We start from the raw sequence: 18,757 nt of genomic DNA, 5'->3' as shown, positions 1-18,757 counted from the left end.
TCCAAATCTCTCTGCCAATAACATTTCGTTTTCCCCTCCCCACTCCCAGACAGTCCTAGCAGAAATCTTGCTTGAATAATCGCTATTTGCTAAGTTAATTGTTTCTTTTTTATCATCTTAATTTAAAACAATCACAGTAAGATACTTAATTGTTACCCTGAATTAATTTGATATCGACATAAAAACGGCTGCGTTGGACCTTTAACGAAGGCCATGTTTGACATTTTGATCCACCAGACCATAAGACAAAAGTATCTGGTAAATTCATTTGGTAGAACCAATCACAGCCCAGTATATTTGGTTGTAGCGAGGAGGTTAGAAGCAGGTTTGGTACAATTCCATTCTTTATTCTTGTTCTGAAGACATACTATAAACAAGGTAAGACTCAAATGAATGGAAAAAATGTTAAATGAAACAGAAAAATTCCCCAGTCGATCTTAACAACACTGGCTAGAGAACTGTGGCCACAGATGCAATACATATGAAAAATAGTTCATCTTTAGTTATTTTCTTCTTGTTGAACTTGTTTAAATTAACACTGAAAAAGTCTCTTCAGAGAGAAATTCACTGTTTGTCCCACGAAGCACAGAGGCCATCACTGGAAGTGTGTGTGCGCTCCGTGACACTGTACGCGTGTGTGTGTGCACAGTCCATGAAAGGTGTGTGTGCCGTTTCTGTATATTTCAAATGGAGGCAGAACATCCTCATGTGTGCTTCTCTCTCGCTTTCCTGCTCCCTCTTTCTCCTCTTCTGCGGTTTGGCGAGTGTCCTCCCCTATAGTGCTGCCAGCCGAGCTTTCTGGCACTCCACAAACTCATCCAATAACACTGGCCCTGCAGAGAGAGAGAGTAGTGTTAGCGTGAGGGACTGTGTATGTATGGGTTTTAGTGTGTGTAATGTTTTTTCGTGTGTGTACTCACAGGCTCCATCCTCGTCATAGTTACTGAGGTCTGTGCTGACTGTACGACTAAACTCTAAGACGTTATACCACTGGTCCTTATTCATCACCTTGTACTTGGACTGCTGCAGGGGACGAGAGATAAGCGAGGGGGGGGGGGGGGGTGAAGGAAAAGAGTGTAGAAAAGCGGGGAGGGAGGAGGACAGAGAGAGAAGAGAAGGAGATTGATATTTGGAGCGAGTCAATGCAGGAACCACACAGCTGTGTTCAACATAGGGTGTGTTACCTCCAGAAACTGGTTGAAGACAGGGAACAGTGGCCATGTTCTCCCCAGTAGCAACGCTAGCATGGACTTAGCTGTGTCCATGTCCAGACTCCTCTGGTCCTTATCCTGGGGGAGAGAAGGGGAAGAAGAGCATAAGGAGAGGCGGAGAGGCAGATGGAGAGATAAGAGAGATGTTAAAGAGGGAGAGATAATGCAAGTACATCTGCCATCCAGACCCTCTCCTTAGGAAGTCAAACCATTTCCTGACTCACTCTGGCAAAGTCGAAGGCGTATCTGTAGATGTTTTTAAAGATGATTGTGTCGTTGAGCTGATTGCGCAGGTAGTCCAGTTTCCCCTGTAACCTCTCTATGCAGTCACACCTATAGAGGAGGAGGGGGGGGTCACAAACAAACACGGTTTCCCAGTCACACCTATAGAATCAGAAGCGTCAGAAACAGACATGCGATGTGGTAAATCAAGGTTACTCACTGTAGTAAAGTCATTCCCTTAAGCCACTCCTCCTTAGTGAAAAATCCCATATTTGGTGCTTCTAGTTTCCAGGCTAAAACTAACATGATTATCTGAAAAAGAGAGAGGGACAGAGAGAGGGGAGAAAGAGAGGGGGGGGGAGAGAGAGAGAATATGCATCATAATTATCAACGATGGATGATGAGTGGGTGAAGAGAAAAGAGGAAGACTAACGTTTTCTGGTTCCACACCAATGTCTTCACAGAACTTCTCCATCCCCTCTGGACCCAACACCTCATCTGGACCTGGCACACACACACGGGAAGCATGCACAAAACACACATAGAATGGTATAAATGACTCAATACTTAGTGACCAATAATCAACTTGAGCTTTCCTTGTGACTTAAAGAGTTCTAATCAGAGTTTGTATCAAAAGTTAATACAGCAACCTATGACCATCATGATATGACATAGTGCCTTCAGAAAGTATTCACACCCCCTTGACTTTTTCCAATTTTGTTGTGATACAGCCTAGTTTTAAAATTGATGAAACAGATTGCGTCATCGGCTTACACACAATATCAAAGTGGAATTACATTTTTTGAAATGTTTACAAATGAATGAAAAATGAAAAACGAAAATCTGAAATGTCTTGAGTCATTAAGTATTCAATCCCTTTGTTATGGCAAGCCTAAAGTTCAGGAGTAAACATGTGCTTAAGGCAATAATAGTGTTTAACATGATTTTTTAATGACTACCTCATCTCTGTACCTCACGCATACAATTATCTGTAAGGTCTCTCAGTCGAGCAGTGAATTTGAAACAGATTCAACCACAAAGACCAAGGACGTTTTTCAATGCCTCACAAAGAAGGACACCTATTGGTAGATGGTTAAAAATGAACAAACAGACATTTAATATCCCCTTGAGAATGGTGAAGTTATTAATTACACTTTGGATGGTGTATCAATACACCCAGTCACTCAAAGCTACAGGCATCCTTCCCAACTCAGTTGCCGGAGAGGAAGGAAGCCGCTCAGGGATTTCACCATGGTGACTTTAAAACTGTTACAGAGTTTAATGACTGTGATAAGAGAAATGGATCAACAACATTGTAGTTACTCCACAATACTAACAAATGGCAGAGTAAAAAGAAGGAAGTCAGAACAGAATTAAAAATATTCCAAAACATGCAATAAGATACTAAAATAAAATTGAAAAGAATTTGGCAAAGAAATAAACTTTATGTCCTAAATACAAAGCATGATGTGCATGATGTTTGGGGGCAAATCCAACAACACATCACTGAGTACCACTCTTCATATTTTCAAGCATGGTGGTGGCTGCATCATGTTATGAGTATGCTTGTCATCGGCAAGGATTAGGGAGTTATTTTTAGGATAAAATAAAACGGAATAGAGCTAAGCACAGGCAAAATCCTACTGGAAAATCTGGTTCAGTCTGCTTTCCAACAAACACAGAGACAAATTCACCTTTCAGCAGGACAATAACCTAAAACACAAGACCAAATATACTCCGGACTTGCTTACCAAGATGACATTGAATGTTGAGTGGCCTAGTTACAGTTTTGACTTAAATTGGCTTAATCTATGGCAAGACTTGAAAATGCTGTCTAGGCATGATCAACAACAAACTTGACAAGAGTTTGAAGAATTTCAAAAATAATCATGTGCAAATACTGTACAATCCAGGTGTGCAAAGCTCTTAGAGACTTACCAGAAAGACTTATAGCCAATTTTCCTCTACTGTAAGAATTATCATCAAATCAATGCAATATTATCCCCTTTCAATGCAACATACTGAAACAAACTACAGATTCTATTGCATTGACAGTCATGACTCTACACAGACCGGTGCAGCATAACCAATCAGAGCTTCAGTTTTCCTATATGCAAATAGTCCATTGCCATATATGGATCTGTGCCATTCACTTTGAACTGGACTGTGTTTAGAGCATGAGTGGTCACAAGTAGATTTGCTTTGATCTCAAAACAAGCACAAGCTGCATGTAGCCAGTTATGTACATTTGTTCATATTCTTTGCTAGTAAGTAAGTTATTAGCTGAGTTATAGCTCATTTCTAGTCAGTAATGGGGGAGTGGTTTCATCCTACAAGAGCACAAAACGGGTGCATTTCTAGCCATCTTTGAAATGCCAGTCAGGTAAATAGCTTTTTTCTGTCTTTAAGGGGCAATTTGAGAGTCTTGAATAAGCTAAGTAACCAATAGGCAGAGGGTAGCATCATTTGTCTCAATTCTCTGTAATATTGGTAAGGGAAAAACAATGCATTTTATTTTGTAAAGTGATTTCTTGCATCAAACACCACAACATGTTCAGCCACCCTGTCTGAAGGACAAGCGGATAAACAGGTTAGTGTCAATCCCTAAATGTTTTTTTCAAAAGTCTCAGAATGTAGGCCTACATTGAACACCACACATTGGCTGCTACTGTAGGCTGAATACATTTTGGGATACATTTTCTCCATTGTTTGTTATGGTAGGCCACTCTTCTAGACTTACATTATGATCAAATAGCCACAGTAGCCTACTAGGCCACTGTTATAACCTTAAAGCGGGTACAGCCTCAGTGTTCACAGTAAACGCGCCGCCCGCCACAAGTTGCACAGAATTTTCACAATATTCAAGTTTGTGCTCAGCAGACCAGAAATTTGCTCAGTGCCGAAAAATAATTGTGGGAACATTGCCCAGAGCTGTAATCACTACCAAAGGTGTACATGTACTGACTCAGGGGTGTGAATACTTATGTAAATGAGATATTTCTGTGTTTTATTTTCAGTAAATTTGCTAATATTTAAAAAAAGATGTATTCACTTTGTCATTATGGGGTATTGTGTGTAGATGGGTGAGAAATAAGTCAAGGGGTATGAATACTTTCTGAAGGCACTGTACCTGTGTACTCGTAGAACCAGGCCAGACATTTCTTATTGGAGAACTGGTCCTCTGGGCTGATCAACCGGCCTGGAGCCTGGGGTCTGCAGAAACTACAACATACAGGATAGAACACAGTCAGAAACTACAACATACAGGATAGAACACAGTCAGAAACTACAACATACAGGATAGAACAGTCAGAAACTACCACACGGGATAGAACAGTCAGAAACTACCACACGGGATAGAACAGTCAGAAACTACAACGCAGGATAGAACAGTCAGAAACTACAACGCGGGATAGAACAGTCAGAAACTACAACGCAGGATAGAACACAGTCAGAAACTACAACGCGGGATAGAACAGTCAGAAACTACAACGCAGGATAGAACAGTCAGAAACTACAACGCGGGATAGAACAGTCAGAAACTACAACGCAGGATAGAACACAGTCAGAAACTACAACGCGGGATAGAACAGTCAGAAACTACAACGCGGGATAGAACAGTCAGAAACTACAACGCAGGATAGAACAGTCAGAAACTACAACGCGGGATAGAACACAGTCAGAAACTACAACACGGGATAGGACACAGTCAGAAACTACAACACGGGATAGGACACAGTCAAAAACTACAACGCGGGATAGAACATGGTCACTCAACAGACTCAGACAAATGCATTAGAGGAGTTCTCAGGATATTCAGTGTCACACACACTCCTCCCCCTCTACTTTCCTGTGGACTGACTGAGGTCTGTGTTGCATAAGGGGACAAATATGTGCTGAGTGTTGAGTTCTTTTAGTCAAGCAGCCAGGCTCACTGCACAGAGCAAAGCCAGCAAGCAGCAGCTGCAACACACACGGTGGAATGGGTGAAGAGGAGGGTTGGGTGAGGCAGAGTTCCACTACAGCTCTAAATACAGCAGTATCTGTTGGTGGGGGGGGGGGGAGATATCAAACATCCAATAGTGGAGGATGGTGGGAAAAGTGGTGAGGTGAGGAGCAGAAGAGGTGGGTGAGGAGAAGGAGGGTAGAATTGGTGGGTGAGGGGTGGTGAGGAGAAGGAGGACAGGGTGGTGGATGAGGAGCAGGGGTGACGGGTAGTGGGTAGTGTTCCTCACCAGGTGATTTTACACTTCCTGAGTCCCGGGTCATCTGACCCTGAAGACTTCCTCTTCTTCTTCACAGGCATCGTGGAGTCACCACACGGGTTAACTAGCTGGGCTGGGTCCACACACACACTGAATGTCATCTCACCCAGCCGAAAGCCATACCATAAACAGTATACTATTTACAGATAGTATATAGGAGAAGTACCTATGTATTTCTGGTCTCCTTGTCCATTCAAATCTATAAGATTCTATAATAAAAACACAGTTTACAGTGAGACTTGATGTGATGAACTACATAGTACAATAACATTATAAAGCATACATAAAGACAAGACGGTATGGTCACATCACATAGCTAATCAACTCTTAGAATGCCCCCACTCTGGCAGTGGCTCAACTAGCTATAGTACTGGGCCATCCCAATAGTTCACTTATGAGTCTGTTAACTTACAAATCTGTCCAGCGTATGTGATATTGTCTGTAGATCTGCCTCCTCAGCCAGTCCGAAACACTGTGTACTATCCTACAGCAACAGATAGAGAGAGTGAGGGAGAGGGGAGATGACATATTAGCTAATATACTGGCAAGCTATCTTTGTCTTGTGTAAGTGGTTTTCGCGGTTGTGTGCCAGACAAGGCGTAAACCACAGATCAGATAACTCCAATGTTTAATGTTAGCCAATTGGCTGTATATTGAAGCAGCTAGCTAGCCTAAACAAACAGATCTCATCCAATGTGGACCTTAGCCCATTCAATAGACAGTAGCTGCAGTGGTGTAGTGCTGCCTGGAGAAGTGGTTATACTCTCATTTTCTGTGTTTCTGTACAATGTAGGCCTACAGTACAGTGCATGTGATGTCAGTTTGAAAACCAAATGGATAAAAATCCACTATATTTCTGCCAGGTAGGATTACTTTGCAGTCAACATTAAAGGGAAGGCCTTAGGAAATGTTAATTCAAACAGCGCATGATGACTGAATTGCACATCGCAAAGATTCAAACAAGACTAGACAAAACTTTTTCAATACCTGGTTTGCATACCCATTATTTCCTTAGTTAGCATTTACTGTTAGTAACGTCTTTCCTACATACCCTACCGGCTACCGTTGTCGTTATTTTGTGAGCTGTTCCATGTAACAACCAATTGAGAGGCACGCTCTTGCTGAAACTAGGCTGTGTGTGGCGTGCATGTGAATACACTGAGTGTACAAAACATTAAGAACTCTTTCCATGACCGACCAAGTGAATCCAGGTGAAGGATATGAATTCTTACTGATGTCACTTGTTAAATCCACTTCAATCCGTGTAGATGAAGGGGAAAAGAGAGGTTAAATAATTATTTTTAAGCCTTGAGACAATTCAGACATGGATTGTGTATGTGCGCCATTCAGAGGATGAATTGGCAAGACAAAATATTTAAGTGCCTTTGAATGGGGTATTATAGTGGGTTCCAGGCTCACAGGTTTGTTGTCAAGAACTGCCTCCACTGCTGTTTTTTTCCCCTCACACTCAACGCTTTCAACAGTTTGTTTCGTCAACATGGGCCAGCATCCATGTGGAATGCTTTCGACACCTTGTAGGGTCCATGCCCCGACGAATTGAGGTTGTTCTGACAGGGGGGTGACATCAATGATCGCTACTCTACTAGCTAGCTAACCAGTTAACGTACATAGAACTACAACAAATAACGATATTCATCGACACACATGCAGGAGTTTCTCGCAATTGTTGTCGTAGGTGCTAGCTAACGTTAAACACTGGTCCGAATAACTGCGTCACCGTAATGCAGAACGGAGAGAAACATTCATAAACCCACTGTACCTGGTAACTAGCTAGATAGCTTGTCTAAATATTAACTATAGTACAATGCCAAAGTACGGAAGAACGGTTGTTATCAAAACCAATTAAAAAATATACAAGATTTCGTATGACAGGTCTAGCATGAGTACTAAGGTTAACTAGCAATGTTAACTGCGATTGCGAAGCCAAATCAAAGGCTAACCATATGCATTGATGTTCCAAATCAAATTATATTCATCCCATGACCCGAATACAACTGGTGTAGACTTTACAGCGAAATGCTTGCTTACAAACCATCCCAACGATGCAGGTTTTAAAATGTCACATTAACTTACCGGATGAACGTCTTTTGGCAATCAATTAACGTTAACTAGCTAACGTTAAGTGAAACGAGCAATATAATCTTGATCTGGCTAAATCTATACATGTAATTAATCATCAACCACAAAAGTGACTAACGTTATGTGTATAAAGAGCACAACAATACACACGACTGGGGCTTTGCTTCTTTGTAGTTATCAACAAGATTAAGACATAGCTAGCCAGAGTTAGCTAAAAATGTAAGCTAATTAGCTCGCTAACTAGCCAACTAACGCGGGTAGCTAACATCCAGCTAAACAGTTCGCAGGTTATTTCATGATGTTCAAAAGCCAACAGAGTTGAATACGTCGGACCATCTAGCTAGAATACATGGGGTACAGAGATCAGTTGAATTCGACCAAAACAATGGAAACGATTATCTGGAATGTTAACTAGCAACGTTAGCGAAGTTAGTTTCTCAACAGAACTTGAAGTCAGAAAACTAGCCGTTGTTGGCTAGCTAAATATTTGCCACAGGTTTACGTCAGTTCATCCACCTGTTACAACACCGTTTTGGATATTATAATTATGTGAATATTTTATGCAAACCTTGAATTCCAAGAGTTGTATTTCTTTTTATGCGAGTAGATCATGTACTTTCACGGTTGATCACTTCCCAAGTGGTAAAAGCAAACGGCTTTCTTCCGGGGAAACAGAGAGCTATGGAACGTACCACCTGATTTCAAGGGGTGCGCGATTGAGTCGTACTAGCTATGAAAATAAATCACATTACAGGTCGAATTATTCGAATATACATTTGACCGTGTTTGATTTAAAATATCGAAAGAAATATAGCTACGGATTATTACTCAGGCTCCCGAGTCGCGCGGTGGTCCAAGACACTGCATCTCAGTGCAAGAGGCGTCACTGCAGTACCTAGTTTGAATCCAGGCAGCATCACACCCGGCCGTGATTGGGAGTCCCATTGGGTGGCGCACAATTGGCCCAGCGTCGTCCAGGTTTGGCGTCATTGTAAATAAGAATTTGTTCTTAACTGACTTGCCTAGTTAAAAAATATATACTATGAATAAATAAAATGCCAATAACAGATGATCTTCTGTGCCATAACGTGTCAGACCTCTTGGAAGAGGCCATGACATGTTAACATACAGGAAGGCTACTATCAAAGTACACTGACAGGAAGAAGCACATGTTCATCTGTCTATAGAAATCATCAGAAGACAAAGGGAACCAAGAACAGCGGAGATGACTCTCTTTACAGTACAGTTTTTATTAGCCAGGAAATAAATTATATTTTTAAAAAGCAGAGTCATGAACAAAACAAAAAAATAATAATGCAGCATATCAAAGAAGTTGAGCCCAAAAGCCAGAATACTCCCATTCAAACAATGTACAGCATTATATATATTTTTTTCTCAAAGTAGGGACACACATTCATCTGGTAATGTTATGATCAATAAAACCTAGTTTTTACTCAAGGCTCCAGATATGCAAGTAGGGAAGGAGAGGAAGAGATAGATGGGTAACATAAGACATGCATCTACCATCATCACAACCACACTTAAAACTGAAGCAAGATGTCAGTCTAGTCTCTTGACACAATAAGACCTGCTCTACCTGACATTTCTGTGCAGAGAGAAAAACATGAATTATTACAACAAAAGTTGAGTTTATGTCCTAGTTTAATACTGTTCATTTGTTGTTACTCATAAAGTGGCACAAATTGTCATCTTAAAACATTGTTGAACATGGCTAAAATCCAGAGAAGCGCTAAGTGTATCAGAATGAGTTACATTAAGTACATTACATTACTCTGATAACATATCTTAAGAAGAATGCACTAATTGTAAGTCACTCTAGATAAGAGTGTCTGCTAAATTACTAAAATGTAATAACACTTTGCCAACGTTCCAAATGACATCTTATATAGTGCAGTACTTTTGACCAGAGCCATATTGGCCCTGGTCAAACAGTGGTACACTAAATAGGAAATAGGGTGGCAATTGAGACACACTCTTCTTCTCCAGGTTGTTTTGATGCAACAACTACAGCAGTGATGCATAACCATTAACGTCAGATACCAGGGAAGGAAGACATGAAAAACAAAAATGGTACTAAAACCAGTCTACCTGCTGGACACAATGTCATTCAGTGGACGATATAACTGCATAAACTGTCAATTATGATATTAACACACACTTTTTATTCACAAAGCGCTGATATCCTTCAGAGTAACTGTTCAAAAGTTGAACTAGTCAGTCTGTTGAGAAATGTAACTAGCTCATGTGGAGAGCCTCTTATTGCCAACAGATTACAGGTAGTAGAAGAGTTATCCACACATTACATCACCTGATAGAATAAACAATTAACTATTTGGCAATAATCATTATGTGTGTACATGTGTTTCTCATAGGTGTCCTCCACTGTAGAACAGTGGACTATACAGTACTGGGTAGATATGTAGTGTGTATGAATGAAACATGGTAGGATGAAGTAAAGCCATGGCATCATGCCCAAACAATTCAGAACTGCTAAATCCCAAGTAATGTTTCCCCTCATCTGACAATCACTTTGTCTTGAGGTGTCTAAATTGATTCCAATGTGGTTGCATTCAATTCAGTGAGAGAAAAGAGGAAATTGCTACCTAGCCTGCATCCCAAATAGCACCATATTCCCTACAAAACTAGTGCACTATATAGGGAATAGGGGGCACAATTTAATTTCCCACACTATAACATTATCCCAATGCCAATAGTAAAACTCAAACAAAAAAAAGAGTCAAAGAGGGATAGTGTTATTAAGTCATCTCATACATTTCATCATGTAACATTAATAAGTGGCTATGTACACCTAGTATCCCGCTACAGACCGGACCTATTTATCAAACACTCGCATACAATCTCATACAAACAAACCCCATTGATACAAATTAAATAAATAAACAAGTCAACAACACACGGCCCCAACACTTTTCTAGTTCTTCCATCCTCACCCCACTCATATACTGCAACACACAATCTTCTGTAAAAGGTGGTGGGTAGGGTACATTAATAGCAACACTGCAATGCCATTGCTTTAGCAACATGACCTCTCACCACAGGAAGTGCTCCAGCAGTTGGGGCTCTCTAGATATTGCACTGGAGGGATTCTACTATTCTATATATAAAAGGAGAATATAAACTACTTTTTCCTATATAGGAAACAAATTACTTTTCCCTTTATAGGAAATTTAAAACTACTTTTTGCCCCCAAAAGTATTAATTTATATTTTTTAAATGTAACCTTTATTTAACTAGGCAAGTCAGTTAAGAACAAATTCTTATTTACAATGACGGCCTAGGGTTAACAGTGCCTTGTTCAGGGGCAGAACGACAGTTTTTTACCTTGTCAGCTCGGGGATTTGATCCAGCAACCTTTTGGTTACTGGCCCAGCTTGTTATCCACTAGGCTACCTGCCACCCTAATACAGTACCTAGGGAATATGGTGGCATTTGGGAAGAAACCTGGGTCATGAACAGTCATGACACCTACTCTGGTCTGACAACAATACACCTGTCATATCATGCACTGGCTATGGATGGGGGAGAAAGAAGAGGAGAGGTACAGGAGACTCAAAGTTCGCTAGAGAGCTTTGTGACTTCAATCGATCGGACGACGCTGTGCAGCATTTACAAACGATACACACAACAACACACAAATGTTCACAAAAATGAAAGTGATATATAAAACCATTCAGACACACTGACCTACAAGGTAGGAAACAGAAAAGTGATGGTCTCGTTTGTTCTCACCCTGCGACTGGCTGATACGTGAGGAGCCATGACCTCTGAGGGATGTGGCAGTTGGGGGGGGGGGGGGGTGGAGCTGGAGGGAAAAGTGACACACACACACACACACACACACACACACACACACACGTGTGACGGGACCTCAGATGATTGCAAGACTTCTAAGGAGCAGCAAGCTGTCAAGGTGCAGACACACACACACAGTACATTTGGCAAAATACACTCCTCTCAATGTCCACTCCATAATGATAGACTACTAGTCCATTAGTCCTCCTGTCTGTCTGTCTCTGTGCGGACTGCGTAAGGAGGGTAAGGCAGGGAGAGTTTGTTTATTTAATAATGTCTCTACTGTGATACTGAGACTGTCAGTCAGCCCCACTGTCCTCCTCCTCCTGGCCCCCGGGTGGCGCCACAGTCTGAAGACTACACCATCTATCTCATACAACTAACTGGCCTGCCCCTCCCCCCGCAGAGAGACTGTCTTCTGAAACAACCACTGCTCCCTCCCTCCTCTTTCTGTGTTTCCTCTTCCTCCTGCAGCAGTGAGGATCCAGCCAGGTCAAGCAGTAGGTAGGTAGGTCGTTCCAGTCCAGGTCAAGTGGGTTCTATGCCATGTAGATAAAGGTGTTGATGTCAGTCTCGTCCCGTTTGATGTATTTGTGTTCGATGAGCCACTCGATCTGTTCCTTGATCATCTTCTTCTGGGGCAGGAACATGTTCTTAAGGATCTCTACCAGCTCTGTCTGTAGCTGGGCGTTACTGATCCTCTTCCTCATCTTCATAATCTGGATGATGGCCTCCTGGAGAGAGGTGGGTGGGTCAAACAACATACAGCATTATATCTTTACTCAATGTTGCACTACACATTCAACTGGTATGGTTATGATTTTCACTCTAGGCTTGCAGGGTGGAAGGTAGTAGTGCGCCATTTAAGTCTTTGGGAGGGGGGGGGGGAGTGCTGAAACTACAGGTTCCTCAAGTTGTACCTTTAAACTTGTAACATTACCTGGGTTCTTAATATTCTCAGCTGGACAATGCCCTCGTTCTCCTCCTCTCTCATTCGCTCCGTGGTCAGCTGCAATCGACCAATCAGATTAATCTTGCCTCTTTTCTGGACCTTGGAGTTTTTACTAAGAAACAGAGACTAAAGAACTCAATATCCCATCAGAAATCACACCTGAAACTGCTCCGCAACAGTCCATCCAGGTCTTCAGTAGGAAACCATGACAATATAGCTTTCATCAACATTCAAACGTCTCCAAAATGAATGATGAGTTAGAATACATACAGTTAGTTACATTAACTAAATAGAACATGAATCAACATGGTAAACCAACAGCGGTTGCAGTGAGGTGCAATTAAGGTAGAAAAACTCTCCCATCTTTCCCAAAATCCCAGGTTTTCCAGAAATTCCAGAGATTCCTGGAATCAGGTTGGAAAAAGCAGGAAAATCTAGAATGCTTCAATAAGTAATTTTTTGAAAACGTGGGAATTTGTGGCAAGTTACCAGAATGTTGTAATGCTAAGTACATTCAATGCCTTTATTTAGCTCTGGGGGCTAACACATTTTTGTGGGTTCAAAGTTAGTGTTGTCGCTACGTACATGAGAGAAAAGTCCTGGTTGATGAAGAACAGGGTGCTGTCAGTGAAGTCTTTAGGGGAGGAGACTGAAGGCTCATAGGACAAAACCTGTCTTTTCAGCTTAGGGAACGCTACCAGAGACTAGAGACAGAGAAGAGACAGCAGAGAGGGAAAGAAAGAGGTCATTTGTTTGTTCTCTCAGGCTCTTCTTTGTGTATGAACTGCGTTTATATTGGCATGTGTGCTTTCATTTTTCAACCCCAGAGAGTGTGTGTGTGTTACCCAGAGTGTGCGTCGTAGCTCAGCATCAGGCAGCTCGGTAGCCAATTTAAGGTTCTCAAAGCTGATTCGCTCCCGCGGCCGCTGGTTCCAGGCGAATAGGACAGCCAGCTGAAAGGTTGTGACCTCAAGGTCATAATGACCCATTTCATTCTTGAAGGTGATCTAAACATACATGCACGCACACAGGCATACACCCCCCACACACACACAGGGAGAGGAGGGAGATTACTATTCCGTTGGACATGAGGTGATAGTAGTTTTCCCACGGGTTATATTTCTGAGTGTGTGTGCATTTGTCTGTATTTCCCACTCACAATGCCATTGGACATGAGGTGGTGCCAGTGTAATTTCCTCCCGCTGTGGTTCCTCTTGTAGAAGTCTTCTACCTCTGGGATCAGATCCTCCAGCTCAGTAGGCAGAGATACAAACACCTTCTCACTGCTCCTCGACCACGCCCCCGCATTCAGGATCTTTATATTCACACTGTCAGCTAGAGAGAGACAGACAGAGAGAAGGGGGGGGAGACAGAGAGAGGAAGGAGAGAGAGAAACAGAGAGACAGAGAGTATTAGTGCATTACTATGGTACACCAGCAGGAAGAGTATGGAGGCCGTGGTTAATAATCACACAAGCTCAAGCCATAGGTCTGTGTGTTTGTTACCTCGTAGAGCAAGTGTGCGTTACCTGGTAGAGCCAGCTTGTTGTGTTTGTGCATTTCCTTAAAGACCTGGTTGAGATCGTCCGATACTTTAATGTCCTGGAACATCCTGGCCAGCTTATTCACATAGTCTGCAGGCATCCCCACCTCCTACAAACACACACGACCCAGGGGGGAAAAAACACAATCAAAAGGGGGTATAGAGAGAGAGAGAGAGAAAAAGAGTGTGTGTGTGTGTTTTTACCCTGAGCCACTCCACCATGTTCTCTTCTATCTCGCTGTCAGCTGAGATGTCCAGGATCAGTCTTCTGGTCAGGTGGGCTTTATGGTACCTCATAAACACATCCTTATTCTGAACATACTTCAAAACCAGCAACTAGAGAGAGAGGGGAGGGAGGGAGAGAGAGAAAACACATCCTTATTCTGAACATAATTCAACACCAACAGCTAGAAGAGTTCGGGATGAACAGGATAGAAGACTACGGCTGCATCCTAATTCTACACCCTTCTCGTCATGGATTTTACAACAGCCAATGTTTACACCAATCCAATGCTTTAAAATCCATGACTAAGTGTTTGAGAATGGGGGCTCATTCTACAGTACTAGGGTAGAGTCTTCACCACTTCTTTGAGTTTGAGTTCTATCTCCTCTGAGGTGAGTTTCTTGCTCAGGGTGGTTTTCCTCAGCAGCATGTCACAGTAGTTAGCTAGCAGCTCTGGACACTTCGACTCTGGCTGGGTTTTCAGACCTACCCTGTAGAGAGACACACATATGAATAGTACACATAGAAATCTAATTACTAAAACAGGCATCTACATTCAAGTCTATGGATGCATCCCGATTCTTCACCCTTTCTCCGAAGTCTACACGTGCACACTTTCTTGCGTGAATTTGACAATAATGGAAACTACCTCCAGCCAATTGTTACACAAATCATATGCTTTTAAATCCATGATGGGGAGTGTGAAAATGCACCCTAAAGAAAAGGGTAAAGAATCAGGATGCAGCTAAAGTTCCCGTGATGGGTGGACCAGCAGCCATACTAACCCATAACCAAGGAATAAATATAAACATAAAACCCAGGTTTGTCTTACCCTTTCTGTTTGAGGGGCAGCTCCAGTTTAAAGATGGTGGCATCGTTCACTACAGCTTTGTAGGCCTGGAGAGAAACACAGAACTGTCAAACCTCCCGCTCTCCTCTTTTTTTCTCCTCCTCCGCCCACCCCCACCCCCCTTTTCTCTACAGCTGCTCCATTCACCCCCTTTTCTCTCGCTGCATCTCTCATCTCCCTTTTTTTCTCCTCCGTCCATCCCTTCTCCTCCCCATCCCCCCTTTCTCTCTGCTCCTCCATTCAGTCTTCTCCCTTCACCCCCTTTTCTCTCACTGTGTGTGTGTGTGTGTGTGTTACCTTGTCTCTGGCAGTGAGGAATCGAGGGTCGTCCTGAAAAGCCTCCTTCGCCAGTTTACTGAAACGGTTAAACAACATCAGCAGCTGCTCCACGTACTTCTCAGAGTCCTACACACACAGGAATAAGAAGAAAAACATACAGATATACTAGCTGATTTTGAGCGTACATGTTTTACTATACTATATTTTACTAGTACCAGAAATCCTCACAAGAATAGTAACCAACTCAAATTCAGAGAAGTGAGGACATTTTAGGCATATCAGTTAGGGTTAGGATTAGAATTAGGGTTAAGGAAAATAGGATTTTGAATGGGAATCAATTGTTGGTCTGCAAAAAGTCCTCACAAGTATAGTAAGACAGATCTGTGTATGTGTGTACATACAGAAGTGATAGTCTCTGCAGCAGCCACCATATCAGCCAGCCCAGCGTTCATGATGTGATCCTCCAGATCTTTCAGCATGGGCTCTATCCCACTAGGAACCTTATCCATCAGGGAAAACATCAGGTGGAGCTCTGCAGGGTGAAGGACATTAACGTCACACAAAGAAGGACCCTCCTCTACAACCGGTCCCAAGGCTGGTGGGTAAAAGTAGTACTGTAACGTGTTACTCACTGTCTGTCTCGTTGCGTTTGATCATGCCGGGACATTCGGCCAGGATGGTTTCTTTAAACGACGTCACCAGAGCGTTCACACAACATTCCATCAGCTGGAAAGAGACATTAGAGACTGACATTGATCTACCTCATCTGTTGACTGTGAATATAAGTTTAAACCAGTCTATACAGACTCATGGGTAAACAGTCTGTCTACTCACTGCTTGGACAGAGTTACATTCACGACGAGTCTCGAGGTATCGAACTGCCCTCTTCTCCTCTTCCCTTAGCTTTGTGTCTGCCTGCAAGACACACACGATCAGTGAATGTATACACACCCACTAAGAAATGGTCACAACAACAACATACGGACACGTACTCTCTCCAACACACACAGAGAGAGAGAGAGCAGTCCTTACATATTTCATGTAGTTCTGGACTCCATTCTGCTGTAGGTATGATGGGGCCTGTGTTCTGTAAAACCTCTCAGTTGAGTCCAGGTAGGCCTTCTCAAAGTTATCTCTGTAGATCTGGAGCTTGTCTTCAGGGTTAGAGCACAGGTTGACTACACACACACACACACACACACACACACACACACACACACAGTCAACATACCATACTTCACAAAAACTTGCCATATAAAATATGTGGATGGTTTGCCACTCAGTGTGTATATGTCCTACCGTATGATTCTCGTACTCCTATAACCAGCTGGGAGTCAAAAGCCTCTCCCAGCCTCTCAGCGTGAACCAGCTTCATAGCACTGTCCTGAAGACGGCTTTTTATGTTGGAGAAGATCGACTCGTTCCATGTATCCAACATCAACTAGAAGAGAAGCCGATGGGTATAGAGAGAGGAAAAGAGAGAGTGTAAGTAAGCAGGATGAGACAATTGACACATGCTATCAAAAAGAAGAGCATTGTCCATCTCTCCCCTCTCTCTTCCTCCTCTCCCCACTCTCATCACCTTGCGTACGATGCTGTCCTCAACGTTAGACTTCTTGTTGCTGCCCTGCTTCCCCATCAGTGTAATCTCCAGCTGACAGAACGGTTTGGGCAGGATGTCACACTGTGTGAAGAACTTTCGCCACTCCACAATGTAGGCCTTCAGTAACGCTGTGTCATCCTGATGACTCAACACACGCTGCCATGGAAACACAGGTCAGAGGTATGTTGCATAGGTAGAGGTCAGGAGTTTAAGGGTAGCCTCTTGCCTGCAACTGTCATCACTGTACTGGAAAGGGGGGTGTGTGTGTGTACGCATGCATGTGTGTGTGAACAGCACATTCCAAACTCAAATGTGATTTCACCCCTTACCAAAATCCTTCCCCTGTAACCCACATTCCCACTTACATTCTGAGCTTGTTTGATGAAGTCTAGGATGTCTTCTTTGAGCGCCTGGTGGATCTTAGCTGGGCCCTTATCATCCCACAGACACACAGCATGGACGTCTCTGCAACACACAATAATAAGCATAGGGTTTTTGTGTGTGTCTGCTTTGCAGTTTGGTGTGGTGTGATGCAGTGTGTGTGTCTTACGAGAAGAGGTCAAACCACTGCTGCTTGGTGACAGCCTCCTGTCTCAGTAGCTTGAGAACGATGGGCCTCATCAGGTCCCACTTGTCCTCAAACTGCAAGGAGCCTTTATTCTGAAGAGAGATGATACTACTGTTACTACTCAGGGTCGTATTCATTAGTGCACACTGTCGAAAATGTTTTGCAACAGAAAATGAAAACAAGTGTTTATTTTTGGACAATTTCAAATAGACACACCTGTTTGCTTCTGTCTCGTGCCATATGAATATGACCATGTACTCACTATTCTCCACCACACTACCCAGTACCTAAAACCATTCATTTTGGATAGCGCCAGAGAACGAACACAGTTCATACTTACTAACCCATTACTCAGTAACTTGCTACTGCCTGACGCTGTTCAGAATGAACGCATGTTTAATAGTAATTTTTATCATTCTATTATTTTAAAACATAACGTTACAATGATCCAGTTCGCTAAAATAAAACCTGCTTCAACTAAAACATCAGCTACAGACTACATTGTCAACAGTGTAGTTGCACCCAACTCTGATAAATCTGTAACAGTCAAGACTGTAATATGTAGTTAGTTAGCTAACTAGTAACACTAACGTTATTGTGCTGGAGAGCTGTCAAACGGAACTAATGTTAGCTTGCCAATTCAGCTGATTGTTCCACCACCTGGACAAGCCTGCTGCATATTCTCTTACAGTTTGACGTGGACAGTTACTACAATGAACTGTGTATGATATTACTGATGAACTGTCAATTTAAAATACGAAATGTTATGCCGGTGACAACTCAATTGCACGTTAGCCAGATGGCTGGCTAGCTAGTCTTAGCATCCCTTGCTAGCTAACTAGCAAGAAATACATATCTGTTTCCTTCAGTTGAAAAATAAAAGCTGACAAACAGTGTCCGTTGTCGTTTAAAAAAAAAACTCATTCATTAACTTATTTACATCCAGACTATGGGCATCGGGCGCATAATTAAATCTTAAAATCCGGGTAAAATGCTGACATGAGAGGCTCTTACCTTTAACAAATTCGACGTCGCCATGTTTCCTCCAACTTGTGCCCTCCTCGCGCAATCTCGCGAGTGTGTGGTTGGAGGGGATTAGGTCATGGAG

General features: G+C 42.5%; 2 protein-coding genes across 7 annotated transcripts; both read right to left on the bottom strand.

Annotated features, from left to right (window-relative positions):
• Positions 1 to 326: 326 nt before the first annotated feature.
• Positions 327 to 8,728, bottom strand: LOC110503820 (DCN1-like protein 5). 6 transcript variants are annotated; one of them, XM_021582366.3, is made up of 11 exons: positions 8,367 to 8,728; positions 6,111 to 6,182; positions 5,865 to 5,907; positions 5,669 to 5,771; positions 4,564 to 4,655; positions 1,867 to 1,937; positions 1,654 to 1,745; positions 1,436 to 1,544; positions 1,185 to 1,289; positions 921 to 1,023; positions 327 to 833 (listed from the first exon to the last, which is right to left on the bottom strand). In XM_021582366.3, the coding sequence occupies exons 4-11, from the start codon at positions 5,737 to 5,739 to the stop codon at positions 775 to 777; spliced, it is 702 nt and encodes a 233-aa protein (XP_021438041.1). In that variant the 5' UTR covers positions 5,740 to 5,771; positions 5,865 to 5,907; positions 6,111 to 6,182; positions 8,367 to 8,728; the 3' UTR covers positions 327 to 774. The 6 variants fall into 6 exon arrangements, with proteins under 6 accessions (XP_021438041.1, XP_090074554.1, XP_021438042.1 ...); XM_090218428.1 differs by having other exon boundaries at positions 921 to 1,020; positions 8,367 to 8,706; XM_021582367.3 differs by lacking the exon at positions 5,865 to 5,907 and having other exon boundaries at positions 8,367 to 8,722.
• A 300-nt stretch (positions 8,729 to 9,028) lies between these two features.
• On the bottom strand, positions 9,029 to 18,726 carry LOC110503817 (cullin-5). Its single transcript, XM_021582362.3, has 19 exons — positions 18,664 to 18,726; positions 17,632 to 17,741; positions 17,447 to 17,546; positions 17,061 to 17,237; positions 16,778 to 16,919; positions 16,511 to 16,656; positions 16,313 to 16,393; positions 16,111 to 16,204; positions 15,880 to 16,010; positions 15,497 to 15,604; positions 15,182 to 15,246; positions 14,708 to 14,840; positions 14,331 to 14,462; positions 14,113 to 14,236; positions 13,744 to 13,919; positions 13,430 to 13,591; positions 13,170 to 13,288; positions 12,573 to 12,696; positions 9,029 to 12,366 (listed from the first exon to the last, which is right to left on the bottom strand). The coding sequence occupies exons 1-19, from the start codon at positions 18,685 to 18,687 to the stop codon at positions 12,172 to 12,174; spliced, it is 2,343 nt and encodes a 780-aa protein (XP_021438037.1). The 5' UTR covers positions 18,688 to 18,726; the 3' UTR covers positions 9,029 to 12,171.
• Positions 18,727 to 18,757: the final 31 nt, after the last annotated feature.

Source organism: Oncorhynchus mykiss, chromosome 24 (assembly GCF_057628025.1).
Source record: "Oncorhynchus mykiss isolate SJ-2025 chromosome 24, ASM5762802v1, whole genome shotgun sequence".
NCBI classification, from domain to species: domain Eukaryota; kingdom Metazoa; phylum Chordata; class Actinopteri; order Salmoniformes; family Salmonidae; genus Oncorhynchus; species Oncorhynchus mykiss.
The sequence above is the reverse complement of the archived record's forward strand: the minus strand, read 5'-3'. Positions and strand labels throughout refer to the sequence as shown.